General features: G+C 45.7%; 1 protein-coding gene across 1 annotated transcript in view; it reads right to left on the bottom strand.

Moving 5' to 3' along the window:
* The window catches only part of LOC309566450 (peroxidasin homolog), an 81935-nt gene that overhangs the window by 12995 nt on the left and 48516 nt on the right, over positions 1-20424 (bottom strand). The window contains exons 16-17 of the mRNA XM_082271593.1: positions 1633-1767; positions 290-498 (exon numbers count right to left, since the gene is read on the bottom strand). Coding sequence (XP_082127719.1) covers positions 290-498; positions 1633-1767 — 344 coding nt within the window. The remainder of the gene's footprint in view (positions 1-289; positions 499-1632; positions 1768-20424) is intronic.

Raw genomic sequence — 20424 nt, forward strand, 5'->3', positions numbered from 1 at the left:
ATCGTATGATTGGCTTGCCCAGCTGTTGTTCTCTTATTGGGGGCTGATCATGTGACCATAGTGGTCAGACTCTCCCACTTAGGACCCAACAAGTGAGTAAATTGCATGCCTCAGCATCTACAAAACAGAAGCAGGTAACAGCTTATATGAAGTTTGCTAAAATACTACCCATATAATGCATTGATACAGGTTAATAAAGACTGAAATACTTGTTTGCATATACTTAAAGTGAAAATGTCACAATGCTAACACATTATTTTTCATTATCACACTGCACCCCTGTGCTCACCATCGCAGCACTCCTTCCAGAAACGCAGGTCCAGGCCGGGGATGTCACTGCAAGGCCGCATGTCCTGGGGAAAGACAGCCACTTGGAACACATCATCCTGGACGTGCTGAATGTTGTCACCGTTGTCACATAGGACTCGAGCCAGTGATGTCTGTTTTATTTCAGTGAGCTGGGCCGGGGTGAAGACTCCAGGGTTACTGTACCAGAATCTGCAGGGGGAAAAGGGGCAGGACATTTATTTTAGGGCCCATATCATGTCTGACAGATTGGTGAAGAATATACACCACAGCCTGCTGATTGGACAATGAGTGAGCAAAAAAATACTGTTGAGATATCAGTGTCCTCCCTCTGCTCTCTCCTGCAGTTAGCATGTTCCCTGTAAGTACATATGCACCATAAATAGGCTGATTGGATTTCCAAGATGCTTCTCCCACTTCCCAGTCTAAGTGCTGCTGTGCAGGGAATGGCAAAAGCAAATATAACTGCATTAAACCCAACTGTTACGCCCAACAATATGAAGCACTACTCCTCACACTGACTCCATCAATTGTTCACTATTTCTTCTACTGATACCAATAATGGAAAACTATTCCTCTGACTAATAGGGGCACTACTTCTCCTACTGACCACCAACCCTGAGGCCATATTTATTCTCATTGATGCTGGGTCTGGGATATTTTCTACCCCACTGGCCACAATTCGGCACTACTTAAAGCGGTAGTATACCCTGCCAATAAACTTTTACCTACAGGTAAGCCTATGATAAGGCTTACCTGTAGGTAAAATTAATATCTCCTAAACCTGCACGGTTTAGGAGATATTTGCTCTGCATGCAGCCGCTGACATCTTTGCCGGCTCCTTGCTAGAAAGAAAATTCCCGCGTGCATTCGCGGGAGTGACGTCATCGCGGCCGGAGCCGCCAAACCCGGAAGAGACGCCGAGGGAACATGACAGCTCCCTCAGCGGTTTCCAGATGCCTGATGCATACTAGTTCATTATGCCTTTCTCCTGTAGGGTTTTTTTTTTTTTTTTTGTTTAGGAGGATACAACCGCTTTAACTCTGAAGGACAGTAAACTGGCCCTTTGTTTGAAAAGTCAGGTAGTTTGAAGAAAGACTGGATGAAATTACTTTACACCCGAGGTGAAGACATAAAAGCTAGTGATATCATGGTGTGTCTGGCTTTAATGGGTGGTTTTATATCTGCTTAGAATCATTCTTTGAATCTGAACAGGTATCCGCCCAATCACTTTTGCAGAATCTCCCAGCCCCATCTTACAATATGGAATTTACCAGGAATCAGTTATTGTTCTTTACCATCAAGCGGCCAAGGAGCACACCATACCTGTCTCCATCCCGAAGCCTCTTAAACTGCGTGACCAGAAGGCACATGAGAGTTGGGCCAACACGGGACCCTGGGATCAGATCCTCCACGATCAAGGCCGGAAAGAGATCCACATTTTTGGGGGTTCCGTACAAACTGCAGATCAGTAAGAACATTGATGACAAAAAGAGATACAAAGTCTTCCAAAAATATACTTTACAATAATATTATGTAGCCACAAGAGAGTTCTTGAAGCAAACTGCTACTTTACTTGAACTTGGTGACAGGTTGGCTCGTACACACGCGTCGAAATTCGGCCGGGAATTTTCATCCGACGACCGATCTGCCGATTTTCGGCTTGTTAGTATGGTGCTCTAAACAACCGACTCCGACTTTTCGGCCGAAAAAATTCTGGTGTGCAGGCTATAAAATTTTTGTCCACCGTCAAAACACGTCCGATTTTCGTGCAGTCAGTACAGATTTCGACAGGGAAAAATCTTATGAGCAAGACTGGGCATGCTCAGAGAAGAAAGAACACAAAGAAAGAAAACCAACACATGACATCACTTCTGAAGTAGAATTCTGTCGGACGACAAAATTTGTGTGCAGTCTAGAGCACATTCCAATCAACAGACACGACTCTGGACATAAGACGGACGACCGGTCGGTAGAAATTCGTTGCGTGTGTACGAGGCTTCAGAGTTAATACTTACGTTTCCCAATCACCAGATCAGCATTACAAGGGGCAGAGAGGATGTGTATAGAATGTTTAGGCTTTATGATAATTGACAGTTGCAAAAGACTTCTCGAAGGCCACAGTGCCAATTCAGAAACTAAGTTTTCTCTCCCAGTGGTGCCTGCAAATAAACCTCTTACTTTGCCAATTCCAGACTTAGTACAGATTTACTATATATTATTTATGAACAGGATAAAGCCCAACTCCAGTCCCACTGCAGATTAACCACTTAAGCCCCGGAAGATTTTACCCCCTTCCTGACCAGGGGGTTTTTTGCGATTTTTTACTGCGTGACTTTAATGGACAATTGCGCGGTCGTGCAACGCTAGTACCTAATCGAATTTCACGTCCTTTTTTTCCCACAAACAGAGCTTTCTTTTGGTGGTATTTGATCACCTGTGCGATTTTTTGATCATGCGCTATAAAAAAAGAGCGTAAATTTTGCAAAAATAACAATATTTTTTACTTTTTTTTGATGAAATTCCCCCAAAAAAAAAATTTAAAAATCAAAATTTTTTAACATTTTCAGCCAATTTGTTTTATGCTACATATGATTGGTAAAAAAAATCGTAAAAAGCGTATTTTGATTGGTTTGTGCAAAAGTTATCGCGTTTACTAACTACGGGAAAGATTTTTGTCATTTTTTGTGTTTTTTTTTTTTAACGAGTAATGGCGGCGATCTGCGTTTTTTTTTTGCGGGACTGCGACATTGCGGCGGACAGATCGGACCCTTGACTGACATTTTTGGGGTTACCAGTGACATTACTACAGTAATCAGTGCTATATATATGCACTGTTACTGTAAAAATGACACTGGCAGGGAAGGGGTTAACTGTATTGGAGAGGGAGCGGTTAAGTGTGTCCTAGGGGCGTGTTTCTAACTGTGACCGGACATGTCTACTATTGTAAAAACAGAGATCAACGGTCCTACATAGTAGAACCGTCTGATCTCCATTTTTACACAGGGGAGAATGGCAGGCGGCTAGTTTACATGAGCTGCCTGACTTTCTCCCTCTCTACCGACGATCGTAGTGTGACCGGCGGACATAGAGTCCGCCGGTCTCAAGCGCGGACTCCTCAGTGAATGAGCCGGGGCGTGCGCGCGCTCGCCCGCTATTGGCTCACAAGTCGGTCACAGGCTAGCGACGTAGATCTACGTCACTCTGCCTGGCCAGGGCTGACTACTGCAGTAAATATACTGTGCGCAGTCGGCTAGCGGTTAAAAAAAAAATACTGTGGCTGAAATATTCACCTACGTGATTTCGTTCTTACGGGTCTGCGGCGTGCACACGCATGCTGCCGGCGACCAGCTCCAGCTGTGGTTGGACACAGTGGGAGCCAATCAGCGGGTCCGGTGGACCCAATGTCCACCAGCACCCACCGATTGTTCCCAAGAGAGGCAGAACAGCGGTCTGCCTATGTAAACAAGGTATATTGCTGTTCTGCTAGTAGGGGGAGACAGAGATCCTGTGTTTCTGCTAAGCAGGAGCACAGATCTCTGTCTTCTCACAGCCAAAGCACCCCCGCCCCCACAGTTACAAAGTACTCCCTTGGAGCACATTTAACCCTTTGATTGCCCCTGGTGTTAACCCCTTCCTTGCCAGTGTCAATAGGACAGTGACAGTGCATTTTTATAGCACTGATCACTGTACTGGTGTCACTGGTCCCCAAAAAGTGTTACTTAGTGTCATATTTGTCCGCCGCAATATCGCAGTCCCTCTAGAAATTGCTGATCGGGGGCGTGGCCAGGCTGGGCATGTGAGTGGAACAGCCTCACAGAGCTCCTGACTAATATCCTGCTACCGAAACTGACTCACAGCCAGAAGAATCCATAGACACCACTCCCAACCATATCCAAGCTATGATGACCAAAGGAGGCAAGGAAGAAGGGACAGCCCTGGAGATTCAACATGCACTGCCCAGAGGAACACCACGAGGCTCTGAGAAGTACAAAGACACAGGCAGCAAAGAGGGTAAGGATCATAAAAAAGATGTCCTTAGAGACATGCTCTACTTTACACAAAAAAAATCACAGAGGATTGTTTCCTTGTTCTTCCTCTATAAAGGGGCGCATACCTTTGATTCTGTGATTCTGAAGGGCGCTGCACAAATTTAGGTTCCTCACAATGAGGCAGCCCATTGCTACGATTTATGGAAGAGGTAAAATGGGTGGATGAATGGAGAGAAAAGTACCCTATAGCTGTCCAATTCTCCTGTTATTCTAAGACATATGGGTCACTGTCCCATATAGATCTTTGTCTCGGGTCAGCTCAATCGATTGGGCTGGTTTCAAAAATACTGTATGCTCCTAGAGGGGTGTGTGACCACTCGCTTTTGATATGCTGGATTACAACTAGAGCTATCCTAACCCTTCCTAGAGTTCCATGGCGTCTAAACGCTTTCTGGCTGAAACTGATACCTGAGAGCACTGGGATTGGACAAAACATGGTTAGTTTCTTTGAGGATAATGCGTTCTATACTGATAACCCGCTGAAATGGAGCGCTTTCAAATGCTATATACGTGGAGTCTTCATATCTGCAGTTAAAAGTATATACCGTAGACAGAATCTAAAAAGCATGAAAAACTTCTCACTCAGCATGTCCAGGAAAGGGAGAGGGTGTAGATTTCACAACCCCCAGACGAGGCCCAGTCTGTTTGGCTCGCTGCACAGGATGCCCTGACACAACTGATTAACTCCAAAGCCGAAAAAAAGGTAATCTTTAATGAAGAGGGGGAACAGATTGGTCGTCTGCTTGCAAAAATAGTTAGTGTATGCCCAACAGCTCCGGTGATTGGTGCACTAAAGCTTCCTACAGAGGGCTATGCCAATTCCCCGGAAACTGTTATGGCAGAACTAGTAAAATTCTACTTGGATCTCTTACGTTAGAGGAGATCCGTAAGGCGACCAGCTCTTTTCCCAACTCCAAAGCACCTGGGGATAATGGGCTGCCAATGGAGGTATTCAAACAACACGCTGATATGCTTTTACCTAAGCTGTTGAAACTATTCAATGAGGCCAATGAGCATGGACAGGTACCGCCCTCCATGAACAGGGCAAGTATTATTTTGCTTTTGAAGCCTGATAAGCCAGCTACAGAGCCCAATTCCTATATACCTATTTCCTTGTTACAAGCTGACATAAAACTTTTGGCTTAAGTACTGGCTCGGAGGCTTAACAAAGTAATTACTGATATCATTCATGCAGAGCAAGCTGGCTTCATGCCTAACAAATCCACTGCTTTCAACCTCAGATGACTTTATATAAATATGCAAACACCAGCTGATAATGGAGGGGCGAGAGTGCTTTTGTCGCTGGATGCAAACAAAGCACTTGATAGTGTGGAGTGGTGCTATTTGTGAGCAGTGCTGGAAAGATTTGGCTTAGAACACTTTTTTGCATGGGTCCATTTATTGTATCATAATCCCCAGGCTGCTATCCGGGAGGGTGACAGAACCTCACAGGTATTTTCAATGGGTAGGGGTACTAGGCAGGGGTGCTCTCTCTCCCCCCTCCTATTTGCCCTTGTAATAGAACCCCTGTCAGCTAAAATTAGGACCAGCTCTCTGGTTGAGGGCTTTAAATATGGTGCACTCCATAAAAAGTTCATGTCGTATGCAGGCGACATCTTGCTTTTGATGGGAAACCCAGGCCCCTCTTTGCAAGCTGTAATGGACATAGTCACTGAATTTGGCATTTATTCAGGGTTGACTAATATCGGACCAAGTCAGCCCTGTTGCCACTGGATTGAGCTCTTTACCCCCAGTTATTTTCTTTCTGGCCGGTGCCTATAGTGGGGCAATTCAGATAACTGGGAATCATAGTCTTGGCTGAGATAGTGGACTATGGCCGTTTGGACATATTTCCCATGCTGTCACGGTTTAGGGATAAGGTGAAATTGTGGTCTAAACTACTGCTGTCAGTGGCGGGTAGTGTTAATTTAGCAAAAATTATATTAATGCACCCAGCTGCTCTATTTCCTTCACAATACACCTGTGGTTATATTTAGTGTTGAGCGAACACGGACTGTATTATTCGTGTTCGTACCGAATAATTGGATTTTTTTTACCCGAACACGGACACTTTACTGTATGTTCGGGTAAAAATCCGTGTTCGGTCGTTTTATTTCCGGGTTTTGCATGCTTTGGCGCTCTTTTCATGGCGGGCTTTCAACAGCCAATCAACAATCGTTTAACTGGTGTGCCTTAAGCCATCCCAGCCATGCCTGCAAATGTCTTAGTAGCTGTGATTGGCCGTCTGAAGCATGTGACCAAGTCTTTATAAGTTCGAGGCAGCCGCCGCAGCAGCGTCATTCTGCTGCTTAGCTAAGGGACAGAGCACACATCAATGTGCTGGCTGCTGATTAGGGAAAGATAGGCAGGAAAAAACCATTTGTGTCCGGATAGAATTGAGGGACAGGTCGGAGTGTTTAGGCAGGGCGAGTTGTAGGCATTTTAGGGATAGAGTCTGCTGAATTATAGGGTCAGTGTCTTCTACAAACTACAATCGATATTGCTGTGTGGGGGGTGGGGTGAATCTGCACTCAATCCTGATCTACGATCTCTTCTCAATCCTGTTAGGGACAGAGTCTGCTGAATTTTAGGGAAACTGTGTTCTACAAACTACAATCGATATTGCTGTGTGGTGTGGGATTGGAGATAGGCAGGTGTCAGTGATCCACATCCATTTTTCTGTGTGTGAGCTGCAGTGAACACAATCTTTTTGGGCTGCAGTGAACACAATCTTTTTGGGCTGCAGTGAACACAATCTTTTTGGGCTGCAGTGAACACAATCTTTTTGGGGTGCAGTGAACAAAATCTTTTTGGGGTGCAGTGAACACAATCCTTTTTGGTGTGCAGTGAACACAATCTTTGTGGGGTGCAGTGAACAAAATCCTTTGTGGGGTGCAGTGAACACAATCTTTTTGGGGTGCAGTGAACAAAATCCTTTTTGGGGTGCAGTGAACAACATCCTTTTTGGGGTGCAGTGAACACAATCTTTTTGGGGTGCAGTGAACAAAATCCTTTGTGGGGTGCAGTGAACACAATCTTTTTGGGGTGCAGTGAACACAATCTTTTTGGGGTGGAGTGAACAACATCCTTTTTGGGGTGCAGTGAACAAAATCCTTTTTGGGGTGCAGTGAACAAAATCATTTTTGGGGTGCAGTGAACACAATCTTTTTGGGGTGCAGTGAACACAATCTTTGTGGGGTGCAGTGAACACAATCTTTTTGGGGTGGAGTGAACAACATCCTTTTTGGGGTGCAGTGAACAACATCCTTTTTGGGGTGCAGTGAACACAATCTTTTTGGGGTGCAGTGAACACAATCTTTGTGGGGTACAGTGAACAGAATCTTTGTGGGGTGCAGTGAACACAATCTTTGGGGGGTACAGTGAACACAATCTTTTTGGGGTGCAGTGAACACAATCTTTGTGGGGTGCAGTGAACACAATCTTTTTGGGGTGGAGTGAACAAAATCATTTTTGGGGTGCAGTGAACAACATCCTTTTTGGGGTGCAGTGATCAAAATCCTTTTTGGGGTGCAGTGAACACAATCTTTTTGGGGTGCAGTGAACAAAATCCTTTGTGGGGTGCAGTGAACAGAATCTTTGTGGGGTACAGTGAACACAATCTTTGGGGGGGTACAGTGAACACAATCTTTTTGGGGTGCAGTGAACACAATCTTTGTGGGGTACAGTGAACAGAATCTTTGTGGGGTGCAGTGAACACAATCTTTGGGGGGTACAGTGAACACAATCTTTTTGGGGTGCAGTGAACACAATCTTTGGGGGGTACAGTGAACACAATCTTTTTGGGGTGCAGTGAACACAATCTTTGTGGGGTGCAGTGAACACAATCTTTGGGGGGGTACAGTGAACACAATCTTTTTGGGGTGCAGTGAACAACATCCTTTTAGGGTGCAGTGAACACAATCTTTGTGGGGTGCAGTGAACAACATCCTTTTAGGGTGCAGTGAACACAATCTTTGTGGGGTACAGTGAACAGAATCTTTGTGGGGTGCAGTGAACACAATCTTTGGGGGGTACAGTGAACACAATCTTTGTGAGGTGCAGTGAACACAATCTTTGTGGGGTGCAGTGAACACAATCATTGTGGGGTGCAGTGAACTCAATCTTTGTGGGGTACAGTGAACACAATCTCATACTTCTGAAGATTTGAGGGTGCTGCCTGTTCCATACTCCCCCTACTCCTCATCTAGCCTTTTAGGGGTACAAACAATAGTAATTGGGGCCTAGTGTGGTTGTGTACGTGTGATATACATACACTTTTTTTGGATCATATTTTCTATTCCGCTATTTAATCAAAAACCTTTGGGGATCAGTTAAATTGGGGGATAGTCTGTGTTGGTACGTGTGAGAGAGATCCACCTTTCCAAGTTGTTGGGGTTCATCTCATACTTCTGAAGGTTTGAGGGTGCTGCCTGTTCCATACTCCCCCTACTCCTAGCCTTTTAGGGGTACAAACAATAGTAATTGGGGCCTAGTGTGGTTGTGTACGTGTGATATACATACACTTTTTTTGGATCATATTTTCTATTCCGCTATTTAATCAAAAACCTTTGGGGATCAGTTAAATTGGGGGATAGTCTGTGTTGGTACGTGTGAGAGAGATCCACCTTTCCAAGTTGTTGGGGTTCATCTCATACTTCTGAAGGTTTGAGGGTGCTGCCTGTTCCATACCCCCCCTACTCCTCATCTAGCCTTTTAGGGGTACAAACAATAGTAATTGGGGCCTAGTGTGGTTGTGTACGTGTGATATACATACACTTTTTTTGGATCATATTTTCTATTCCGCTATTTAATCAAAAACCTTTGGGGATCAGTTAAATTGGGGGATAGTCTGTGTTGGTACGTGTGAGAGAGATCCACCTTTCCAAGTTGTTGGGGTTCATCTCATACTTCTGAAGGTTTGAGGGTGCTGCCTGTTCCATACTCCCCCTACTCCTAGCCTTTTAGGGGTACAAACAATAGTAATTGGGGCCTAGTGTGGTTGTGTACGTGTGATATACATACACTTTTTTTGGATCATATTTTCTATTCCGCTATTTAATCAAAAACCTTTGGGGATCAGTTAAATTGGGGGATAGTCTGTGTTGGTACGTGTGAGAGAGATCCACCTTTCCAAGTTGTTGGGGTTCATCTCATACTTCTGAAGGTTTGAGGGTGCTGCCTGTTCCATACTCCCCCTACTCCTAGCCTTTTAGGGGTACAAACAATAGTAATTGGGGCCTAGTGTGGTTGTGTACGTGTGATATACATACACTTTTTTTGGATCATATTTTCTATTCCGCTATTTAATCAAAAACCTTTGGGGATCAGTTAAATTGGGGGATAGTCTGTGTTGGTACGTGTGAGAGAGATCCACCTTTCCAAGTTGTTGGGGTTCATCTCATACTTCTGAAGGTCTGAGGGTGCTGCCTGTTCCATACTCCCCCTACTCCTAGCCTTTTAGGGGTACAAACAATAGTAATTGGGGCCTAGTGTGGTTGTGTACGTGTGATATACATACACTTTTTTTGGATCATATTTTCTATTCCGCTATTTAATCAAAAACCTTTGGGGATCAGTTAAATTGGGGGATAGTCTGTGTTGGTACGTGTGAGAGAGATCCACCTTTCCAAGTTGTTGGGGTTCATCTCATACTTCTGAAGGTTTGAGGGTGCTGCCTGTTCCATACTCCCCCTACTCCTAGCCTTTTAGGGGTACAAACAATAGTAATTGGGGCCTAGTGTGGTTGTGTACGTGTGATATACATACACTTTTTTTGGATCATATTTTCTATTCCGCTATTTAATCAAAAACCTTTGGGGATCAGTTAAATTGGGGGATAGTCTGTGTTGGTACGTGTGAGAGAGATCCACCTTTCCAAGTTGTTGGGGTTCATCTCATACTTCTGAAGGTTTGAGGGTGCTGCCTGTTCCATACTCCCCCTACTCCTCATCTAGCCTTTTAGGGGTACAAACAATAGTAATTGGGGCCCAGTGTGGTTGTGTACGTGTGATATACATACACTTTTTTTGGATCATATTTTCTATTCCGCTATTTAATCAAAAACCTTTGGGGATCAGTTAAATTGGGGGATAGTCTGTGTTGGTACGTGTGAGAGAGATCCACCTTTCCAAGTTGTTGGGGTTCATCTCATACTTCTGAAGGTTTGAGGGTGCTGCCTGTTCCATACCCCCCCTACTCCTCATCTAGCCTTTTAGGGGTACAAACAATAGTAATTGGGGCCTAGTGTGGTTGTGTACGTGTGATATACATACACTTTTTTTGGATCATATTTTCTATTCCGCTATTTAATCAAAAACCTTTGGGGATCAGTTAAATTGGGGGATAGTCTGTGTTGGTACGTGTGAGAGAGATCCACCTTTCCAAGTTGTTGGGGTTCATCTCATACTTCTGAAGGTTTGAGGGTGCTGCCTGTTCCATACCCCCCCTACTCCTCATCTAGCCTTTTAGGGGTACAAACAATAGTAATTGGGGCCTAGTGTGGTTGTGTACGTGCGAGATACATGCACTTTTTTTGATCATATTTCCTATTCCGCTATTCAATAAAAACCTTTGAGGATCAATTGAATTGCGGGATAGTCTGTGTCGGTACGTGTGAGATCCACCTTTCCAAGTTTTTGGGGTTCATCTCATACTTCTGAAGATTTGAGGGTGCTGTCTGTTCCATACTCCTCCTACTCCTCATCCATCCTTTTAGGGGTAGAAACAATAGTAATTGGGGCCTAGTGTGGTTTTGTACGTGCGAGATACATACACTTTTTTGGATCATATTTCCTATTCCGCTATTCAATAAAAACCTTTCTAGGGCAAGATCTTAAATTACAGAAATATGAGGAGACCGTCAAATAAGGGCCGTGGCCTGGGTCGTGGTGCTGCTGGTAGAGCTCCTGTTGCAAGGAGAGGACGTGGTCGATCTGTGCCAGCTACACGCACAAGTGAAACACCTTCCTCAAGTGTGAGTAGGCGACAGAACCTGCATCAGTATTTGGTAGGGCATCAAACGCCCCTAGAAGTGATGAGGCCAGAACAAGTTGAGGCGATAGTAGATTGGTTTGCTGCTGACAGTGCCTCCAGTTCCTTCACATTGTCTCCCACCCAGTCTACTGCAGAAAGGTCAGAGTTGGCACCTGCAGCCAATGTCCAACCGTCTTTCACCTCACCCCCTTGCAAATCAGGCCAGCAGTCTGAGCCCCAAGCCATACAGCAGTCTCTTATTCTTTTTGAGGACTCTGTCAGCAGGGTTTCCCAGGGCCATCCACCTAGCCCTGCCCCAGAAGTGGAAGAGATTGAGTGCAGCGATGCCCAACCACTTATTTCTCAAGATGAGTACATGCAAGGATCATCGCAGCACGTCTCCGATGATGACGAAACGCAGGTGCCAACTGCTGCGGCGTTCAGCATTGTGGAGACCGACAAGGAGGGCAGGGGTGAAGACTGGGTGGAAGATGATGTGGAGGACGATGAGGTCCTCGACCCCACATGGAATGAACGTCATGCAGGTGACCTGAGTAGTTTGGAGGAAGAGGCGGTGGTCGCACAGAGCCACCAGCACAGCAGAAGAGGGAGCAGGGTGCAGAAGCGGAGCGGCCGTGCCCTAGACACTACGCCCGCTACTGCCCAACGCAGCAAGGGAACGAGCGCACCAAAGTCAGCTCAAAGGAGTTCTCTAGCGTGGAAGTTCTTTAGAAAATGTGCTGATGACAGGACACGAGTGGTTTGCACCCTGTGCAATCAGAGCTTGAAGCGAGGCATAAACCTTCTCAACCTGAGCACAACCTGCATGATCAGGCATCTAAGTGCAAAGCACGAGCTGCAGTGGAGTACACACCTTCAAAACCAAGAAACGTCTCTGGCTCATCCTGCTTCCTCTTCTGCTGCAGTCTCGGCCGCTCCAGCCACATCTGTAGTGATACCGGCACCTGCCACCCCGCAAACAGACGATCTGTCAGCAACACCACCACCTGGGTCACCAACAACCATCTCCACAATGTCCCGTGGAAGCGTTCAGCTTTCCATCTCCCAAACACTTGAGAGGAAGAGGAAGTACCCCCCTACCCACCCGCGATCCCTGGCCCTGAATGCCAGCATTTCAAAATTATTGGCCTTTGAAATGCTGTCATTCCGTCTGGTGGAGACGCACAGTTTTAAAAACCTTATGTCGGTGGCTGTCCCACAGTACGTCGTGCCCAGCCGCCACTACTTTTCCAGGCAAGCCATCCCTTCCCTGCACAACCAAGTGGGGGAAAATATCAGGTGTGCACTGCGCAACGCCATCTGTGCCAAGGTCCACCTAACTACGGATACGTGGACCAGTAAGCACGGTCAGGGGCGTTATATCTCCCTAACGGCACACTGGGTAAATGCAGTGGCGGATGGGCCTGAGGCGGATAGCAATTTGGCGCATGTCCTTCCACCACCGAGGATTGCAGGGCGCTTCAGTTTGCCTCCTGTTCCTAACTCCTCCTACTCCGCTTCCTCATCCTCTACCGCCTCCTCATCCGGACAGCGTAACACCTTCACCACCAACTTCAGCACGGCCAGGGGTAAACGACAGCAGGCAGTTTTACAACTTGCCTGTTTGGGGGACAAACCACACACCGCGCAGGAGTTGTGGAGGAGCATGGAACAGCAGACAAATGAGTGGTTGCTGCCAGCGAGCCTCAAGCCCGGCCTGGTGGTGTGCGATAACGGGCGAAATCTCATAGCAGCTCTGGGCCTAGCCGGTTTGACGCACATCCCTTGCCTGGCGCATGTGCTGAATTTGGTGGTGCAGAGGTTCCTTAAAAACTACCCCGATATGTCAGAGCTGCTGCAGAAAGTGCGGGCCGTTTGTGCGCACTTTCGGTGTTCTCACCCTGCTGCTGCTCGCCTGGCAGCGCTGCAGCGTAACTTCGGCCTTCCCGCTCACCGCCTCATATGTGACGTGCCCACAAGGTGGAACTCCACCTTGCACATGCTGGAAAGACTGTGCGAGCAGCAGCAGGCCATAGTGGAGTTTCAGCTGCAGCACGCACGCGTGAGTCGCTCTGCGGAACAGCACCACTTCACCACCAATAACTGGGCCTCCATGCGAGACCTGTGTGCCTTGTTGCGCTGTTTTGAGTACTCCACCAACATGGCAAGTGGCAATGACGCCGTTCTCAGCTTAACTATCCCACTTCTATGCCTCCTTGAAAAAACAATTCGGGAGATGATGGAAGAGGATGTGGCACAGGATGAGGAGGAGGAGGAGGATGAAGAGGTAACATTTCCAAGGCTTTCAGGGCAGTCATTCGCAAGGGGCTCCGAGGGTGGGTTCCTGCACACGCAAACGCCAGGGACGCAATTGTCCAGCAGGGGCACAGTTCTGGAGGATGAGGAGGATGAGGAGGAGGAGGAGCTGGAGGAGGAGATGGAACCATGTTCACAGCAGGGTGGCACCCAGGCCAGCTCATGGCCATCACTGGTGCGTGGCTGGGGGGATACAGAGGACACGGACGATACACCTCCCACAGAGGACAGCCTTTCGTTGCCTCTGGGCAGCCTGGCACACATGAGCGATTACATGCTGCAGTGTCTCCACAACGACCGCCGAGTTGCCCACATTCTAACTTGTGCTGATTACTGGGTGGCCACGCTGCTGGATCCCCGTTACAAGGACAACGTACCGTCCTTAATTCACTCACTGGAGCGCGATCGCAAGATGCGCGAGTACAAGCGCACGCTGGTAGACGCCATGCTGCTGGCATTCCCATCTGACAGCGGGGCCACAGTGGAAGCACAAGGCAGAGGAGGAGGAGGAGGAGGTCGCCAACGCAACCAGGGCACCGCCAGCACCTCAGAAGGCAGGGTTAGCATGGCCGAAATGTGGAAAAGCTTTGTCAGCACGCCACAACAAACAGCAGCACCAGCAGCTCAGATGGAACGTCTTAGCAGGAGGCAGCATTTTACAAACATGGTGGAGCAGTATGTGTGCACACGCCTACATGTAGTGAATGACGGGTCTGCCCCCTTCAACTTCTGGGTCTCCAAATTGGGCACATGGCCTGAGCTTGCCCTTTACGCCTTGGAGGTGCTGGCGTGCCCTGCAGCCAGTGTATTATCTGAACGGGTATTTAGCACGGCTGGGGGCGTTATAACAGACAAGCGCAGCCGCCTGTCCAGAGACAATGTGGACAAGCTCACGTTCATTAAAATGAACCAGGCATGGATCCCACGGGACTTTTCCGTACCTTATGCAGAATAGCAATGGATACCGACCTTACCCACCCATTGTTCCATTTTTGCTCTTTCTCACTCTTTTGGGGTGTACCCTCATTTAAAATTTTTGAAAAGAAGCAGTGTTGGCTACCTCGTCCTCCTCCTCAGGGCCAGATTAATGTAGGGGCTATTGGAGCTGCAGCTCCAGGCCCCTACCTTTTATATAGGCCCCGGGTTGGCCATATTCACTGTTACCGCTCTTCTGTCACTTGTAAACACAGAAGTCTGGCTTCTATGCTCGCTTCCCCAGGCAGCACCCTCAGAACCTCCCCACACAGCGTGAAGGCCGGACAAGGAGGGACAGTTGGCGATGCATGGATGTGTTTATGGGCTTCAGAGACAGCATCCCATGTTGAATTAGGCATGCATGGCTGCACCCTTCCTCCTCTGGGTGCATGGCAAGGCACGGCCCTTAAGGCCCTTCAAAATCCTCAGCACCAAGCCCATGATGCTGTTAATCCGGCCCTGGTCCTCCTCCACCGCCGCTTCCACCTACACCGCCCATAGGTGTGCGCAGCCTATTGCATTAAGGTGTGCACCCCAAAGTTGAAATACACATGCATGTGTTTGCCAGCAGGGAGAGTAATGTATCGGGGCCATGTACCTGTAGGCAAGGAGAAATAGAGCAGAGCAGGTCCCAGGGAGATCTTTCCCATCTCCTCACTGGCAATGCTATGTGCCCTAGGTGATTAGGGTGTGCCCAGGCACACCCAGCACACCCTGTGCGCACGCCTATGTCACCGCCACATCCACCACCACCTCAACCTCCCTCCTACTCCATATGGGCCTCGTCCTTCAGAGATGAAGAAGAACATTGTTTTATTTTTCTGTTTTTTTTTGTTGTTTTAAGTTATTTCCCTATCCACATTTGTTTGCAGAGCACTTGCCATGCTCTTAATTACGTTTTGCTGCCATTTGCAGCACTCTAGCCCTTTCCTTTGGTGTTTTAGAGCCATTTTAGTGCCTTAAAGTTCGGGTCCCCATTGACTTCAATGGGGTTCGGTGTCCGGGAAAAGTTCGGTAAAAGTCCGGGACACGGACCCGGACTTTTTTTTAAAGTTCGGCCGAACCCGTCGAACACGGACATCTAGGTGTCCGCTCAACCCTAGTTATATTCCTTAAAATATTTTGAGTGGTAAGTTCCATATTTTGCTCACTACTATGAAAATTGGGTCCAGCTAGAGTCAGGTTGGAACAACTCCAGAGGTCTAAGGAGACTGGGGGCCTAGCTTTCCTGAACCCCTGGCTGTACTATCTGGCAGCCCTGCTGCAGCAGCTGCTACACGGCATGAATGATGTATCAGCTGAGGGAGAAACACACAGTGATAAAACATTAGCTGTGGCATTACACTGTGTAGAAGCTCAGACTTTCCCGGAAGCCCTTGAGGCCCAGCTCTTCTTAAAGTCCAACAAAAGGTACCCCACGTATAGGCTACTACATAAGATTTGGTTCAAAGTAAAACAACTACAAAGAGTGTCAGGATTTACTAGTTAAAGCCCTATCTGGAATAACAATACTTACCAGGAACTGGCAAAGCTGCAGTGTGTAGCCCGATGGCTAACATATGGTGTTACTCAACTCCGTCAAATTTGAAGCAATGGCAGGTTACTCCCCTTTGCCCAGAGGCAAGCCAGATATGGATTGTCAAACAAAATGTACTTCCCCTACCTTCAATGGCAGCAAGCTATTAAAGCGCAAGCATCCTTAGAGCAGACGGTGTTATCTCCCACTCCTCTTTTCAGTATGATGCAGCAATCCATATCCTCTAAAGGGTTCATCTCCAGGTGCTATGCGATGCTGCTGCCAGAGTACCTGGAGAATTCGCCCAACACGACTGTGGAAAAATGGGTGGAGGATGTTGGTGATATAGATGGGGATGAGTGGCCGGAGGCCCTGGAATCTGTCCACAGCTGTTCTTTAAATGTAACCCAAAGACTGTCCCAACTATACAGTATCTCACAAAAGTGAGTACACCCCTCACATTTTTTTAAATTGTTTATTATATCTTTTCATGTGACAACACTAAAGAAATGACATTTTGCTACAGTGTAAAGTAGTGAGTGTACAGCTTGTATAATAGTGTAAATTTGCTGTCCCCTCAAAACAACTCAACACACAGCCATTAATGTCTAAACTGCTAAAAAACTAAAGTGAGTACACCGTAAGTAAAAATGTCAAAATTGGGCCCAATGTGCCAATATTTTGTGTGGCCACAATTTTTTTCCAGCACTTTCTTAACCTTCTTGGTCATGGAGTTCACCAGAGCTTCACAGGTTGCCACTGGAGTCCTCTTCCACTCCTCCATGATGACATCACGGAGCTGGTGGATGTTAGAGACCTTGTGCTCCTCCACCTTCCATTTGAGGATGCCCCACAGAGGTTCAATAGGGTTTAGGTCTGTAGACATGCTTGGCCAGTCCATCACCTTTACCCTCAGCTTCTTTAGCAAGGCAGTGGTTGTCTTGGAGGTGTGTTTGGGGTCGTCATCATGTTGGAATACTGCCCTGCGGCCCAGTCTTTGAAGAGAGGGGATCATGCTCTGCTTTGGTATATAACAGTACATGTTGTCGTTCATGGTTCCCTCAATGAACTGTAGCTCCCCAGTGCCGGCAGCACTCCTGCAGCCCCAGCCCTAGACAATCCCACCACCATGCTTGACTGTAGGCAAGACACACTTGTCTTTGTACTCTCACCTGGTTGCCGCCACACACGCTTGACACCATCCGAACCAAATACGTTTTTCTTGATCTCATCAAGTAATCCATGTCCTTAGTCTGCTTGTCTTCAGCAAACTGTTTGTGGGCTTTCTTGTGCATCATCTTTAGAAGAGGCTTCCTTCAGGGACGACAGCCATGCAGACCAATTTGATGCAGTGTGCAGCGTATGGTCTGAGCACTGACAGGCTGACCCCCCACCCCTTCAACCTCTGCTGCAATGCTGGCAGCACTCATACATTTATTTCTCAAAGACAACCATTAGATATGATGCTGAGCATGTGCACTCAACTTCTTTGGTTGACCATGGCGAGGCCTATTCTGAGTACAACCAGTCCTTTTAAATCGCTGTATGGTCTTGGTCACCGCGCTGCAGCTCAGTTTCAGGGTCTTGGCAATCTTCTTCTAGCTTAGGCCATCTTTATGTAGAGCAACAATTATTTTTTCTGATGCTCAGAGTGTTCTTTGCCATAAGGTGCAATATTGAACTTCCAGTGACCGGTATGAGAGAGTGAGAGCGATAACTCCAAATTTAACACACCTGCTCCTCATTCACACCTGAGACATTGTAACACTAACAAGTCACATGACTCCGGGGAGGAAAAATGGCTAATTGGGCCCAATTTGGACATTTTCACTCAGGAGTGTACTCACGTTTGTTGCCAGCGGTTTAGACATTACTGGCTGTGTGTTGAATTATTTTGAGGGGACAGCAAATTTACACTGTTATACAAGCTGTACACTCACTACTTTACATTGTAGGAAAGTGTAATTTCTTCAGTGTTGTCACATGAAAAGATATAATAAAATATTTACAAAAATGTCAGGGGTGTACTCACTTTTGTGAAATACTGTATATACTATTGGGGGCTCTTCATACCCCACTTAAATTTTTTACTCTTGGACTCCGCCCAGACCCATTGTGTACGAGATGCAAGGTAGCTAAGGGGGACCCGATACATCTTCTTTGGCGGTGCCCAAAGTTGCACCACTTTTGGACTGGCATAGTAAACACCATTAACAATACTTGCCAAGTAACTGTCTCTCTTGACCCTAAACTTTGCTTATTGGGTATATTGGATGAGGTTATAAAGGACATATATGTCAGAGAGGCGGTGTCCAGAGCACTGTTCCAAGCTTTTCTTGCAACATTGGATCTCTCAAACCTCTCCAACTTTAGAGATGTGGTTAGCCAACATGGGATTAACTTTGAGATATGAGCACTTGATATATTAGCATAAAGGCAGCCCGACCCCGTTCAATAAGATATGGGGATGCTGGCTTGCTACCTCTGGCTTGGCTCCATTGGACCTAATTCTTGATATGCTATTAACTTAAAGTGGAAACTCAACTGCTCCGTGAGTCACCTTGGAATGAGTATAATTTAAAGTACTGGGGAAGAGATATGGTGAGAATGTTTTTCTAAACCATACCTAGGGATGCCTACACTGTGAGACATAACGACTAATTACATCTTAGGTTTAATTGGTTTTATAAACCTGCTTTGTCTTTGTACAAGAACATTATTCTACCTTGTATTCTGCAAAGTATTGTATAATGTAATACTTCGGAATGTGAATTATTTATTACACTTTATTGTGATTTATAAAAAATAAAATCGCTGATCACTGCCATTACTAGTAAAAAATAATTAAAAAATAAAAATATCCTATAGTTTGTAGACGCTATAACTTTTGTGCAAACCATTCAATACAGTATACGCTTATTGGGATTTTTTTTACCAAAAATATGTAGCAGAATACATATTGGCCTAAATTGATGAAGAAGTTTTTCTTATTTTTCAAAATGTTTTACATTTTTTTTTGGATATGTTTTATAGCAGAAAGAAAACAATAATGTTGTTTTTTTTTTTTTTTTTTTTTCAAAATTCTTTTTTTTTTTGTTTATAGTGCAAAAAAAAAAAAAAACGCAGAGGTGATCAAATACCACCAAAAGAAAGCTCTATTTGTGTGAAAAAACACAAAAAGGACATCAATGTTGTTTGTGTACAGTGCCGCATTACCGCACAATTGTCAGTTAAATTAACGCAATGCCGTATCGTAAAAAAATGGCCTGGTCATGAAGGAGGGTAAACCTTCTGGGGCTGAAGTGGTTAAAATTAATTCAATAGCATTTTTGGTTTGTGGTGCTCAGATGCAGTGAAGATCTGCTTTAAAGAGTTGACCCTTGTGTTATACCCTTTACATCTTAAGACCATTTATAATCCTGATCACGCCTGTGTTCTATCCAGTCACAGTTTACGTTTTAGTCATTTTTGAGGAACGGTGCCAAATGCTTCAGCAGCATTTAAATACACTACATCTACAGCCAGTTCTCTTTTTACATCCTCATAAAATGAAAACAAATTTAATTATTAACATTGTTCGCTCATAAATCCATGCTGGCTACCACTTATAATATTACATACTCTTGTATGTAGTCCCTTACCAATCCTTCAGACATCTTTCCTTCAACAGACAAATTTGTTGGGTGAAGACCTTGATTCCCAAAGACCACATTTGCAAAGTGCCAAAGTACAATGATACCAAGCCATTAAAGAGTTTCTGCATATTAGAAGCAGTGGCTTAGCAATAACTAAGCTAAACTTCTTAAGAACTCATGGGTGTAAGCCATCTGGCCTAGGTGCTACTTTAGAATATGTTTCTGGAAAATATCAAATATACTGTTCTGAATTTAAAACTGTGCCAGGGCCTTTCTCATATTTTGCATCAGCACATCATGCTCATTCAGAGATAATATGTATACACATAGCTAAAAAAAACACATTTTGTTTTTTTACTATTTTACCCACTTTTACGTTTTCAGTTTTTGCTCAAACCTGGTGTTTTTTTTTCTTATTAATATAATGACTCTTTAGGGGAATTTATGCGCTTTTTTCTTTGATTTACTTTTGCACTCCTTGTAAAATTATTTGTAATGCTGAAATGATGAAAATGTTGGTGTTTTTTGAGTGACTGTCACTATGTTCATCAGTGAAAATACAGTCCTTCCTGCAAAGTGACCAATACTCAACTTTCCATCTACCCATGCCGCCAACTCTTCTAGGTTGAAGACGAAGCCTGCTCAATGATCT

This window comes from Pelophylax lessonae (genome assembly GCF_965119305.1).
Source record: "Pelophylax lessonae genome assembly, chromosome: 11".
In the NCBI taxonomy this organism is placed as follows: Eukaryota; Metazoa; Chordata; class Amphibia; order Anura; family Ranidae; genus Pelophylax; species Pelophylax lessonae.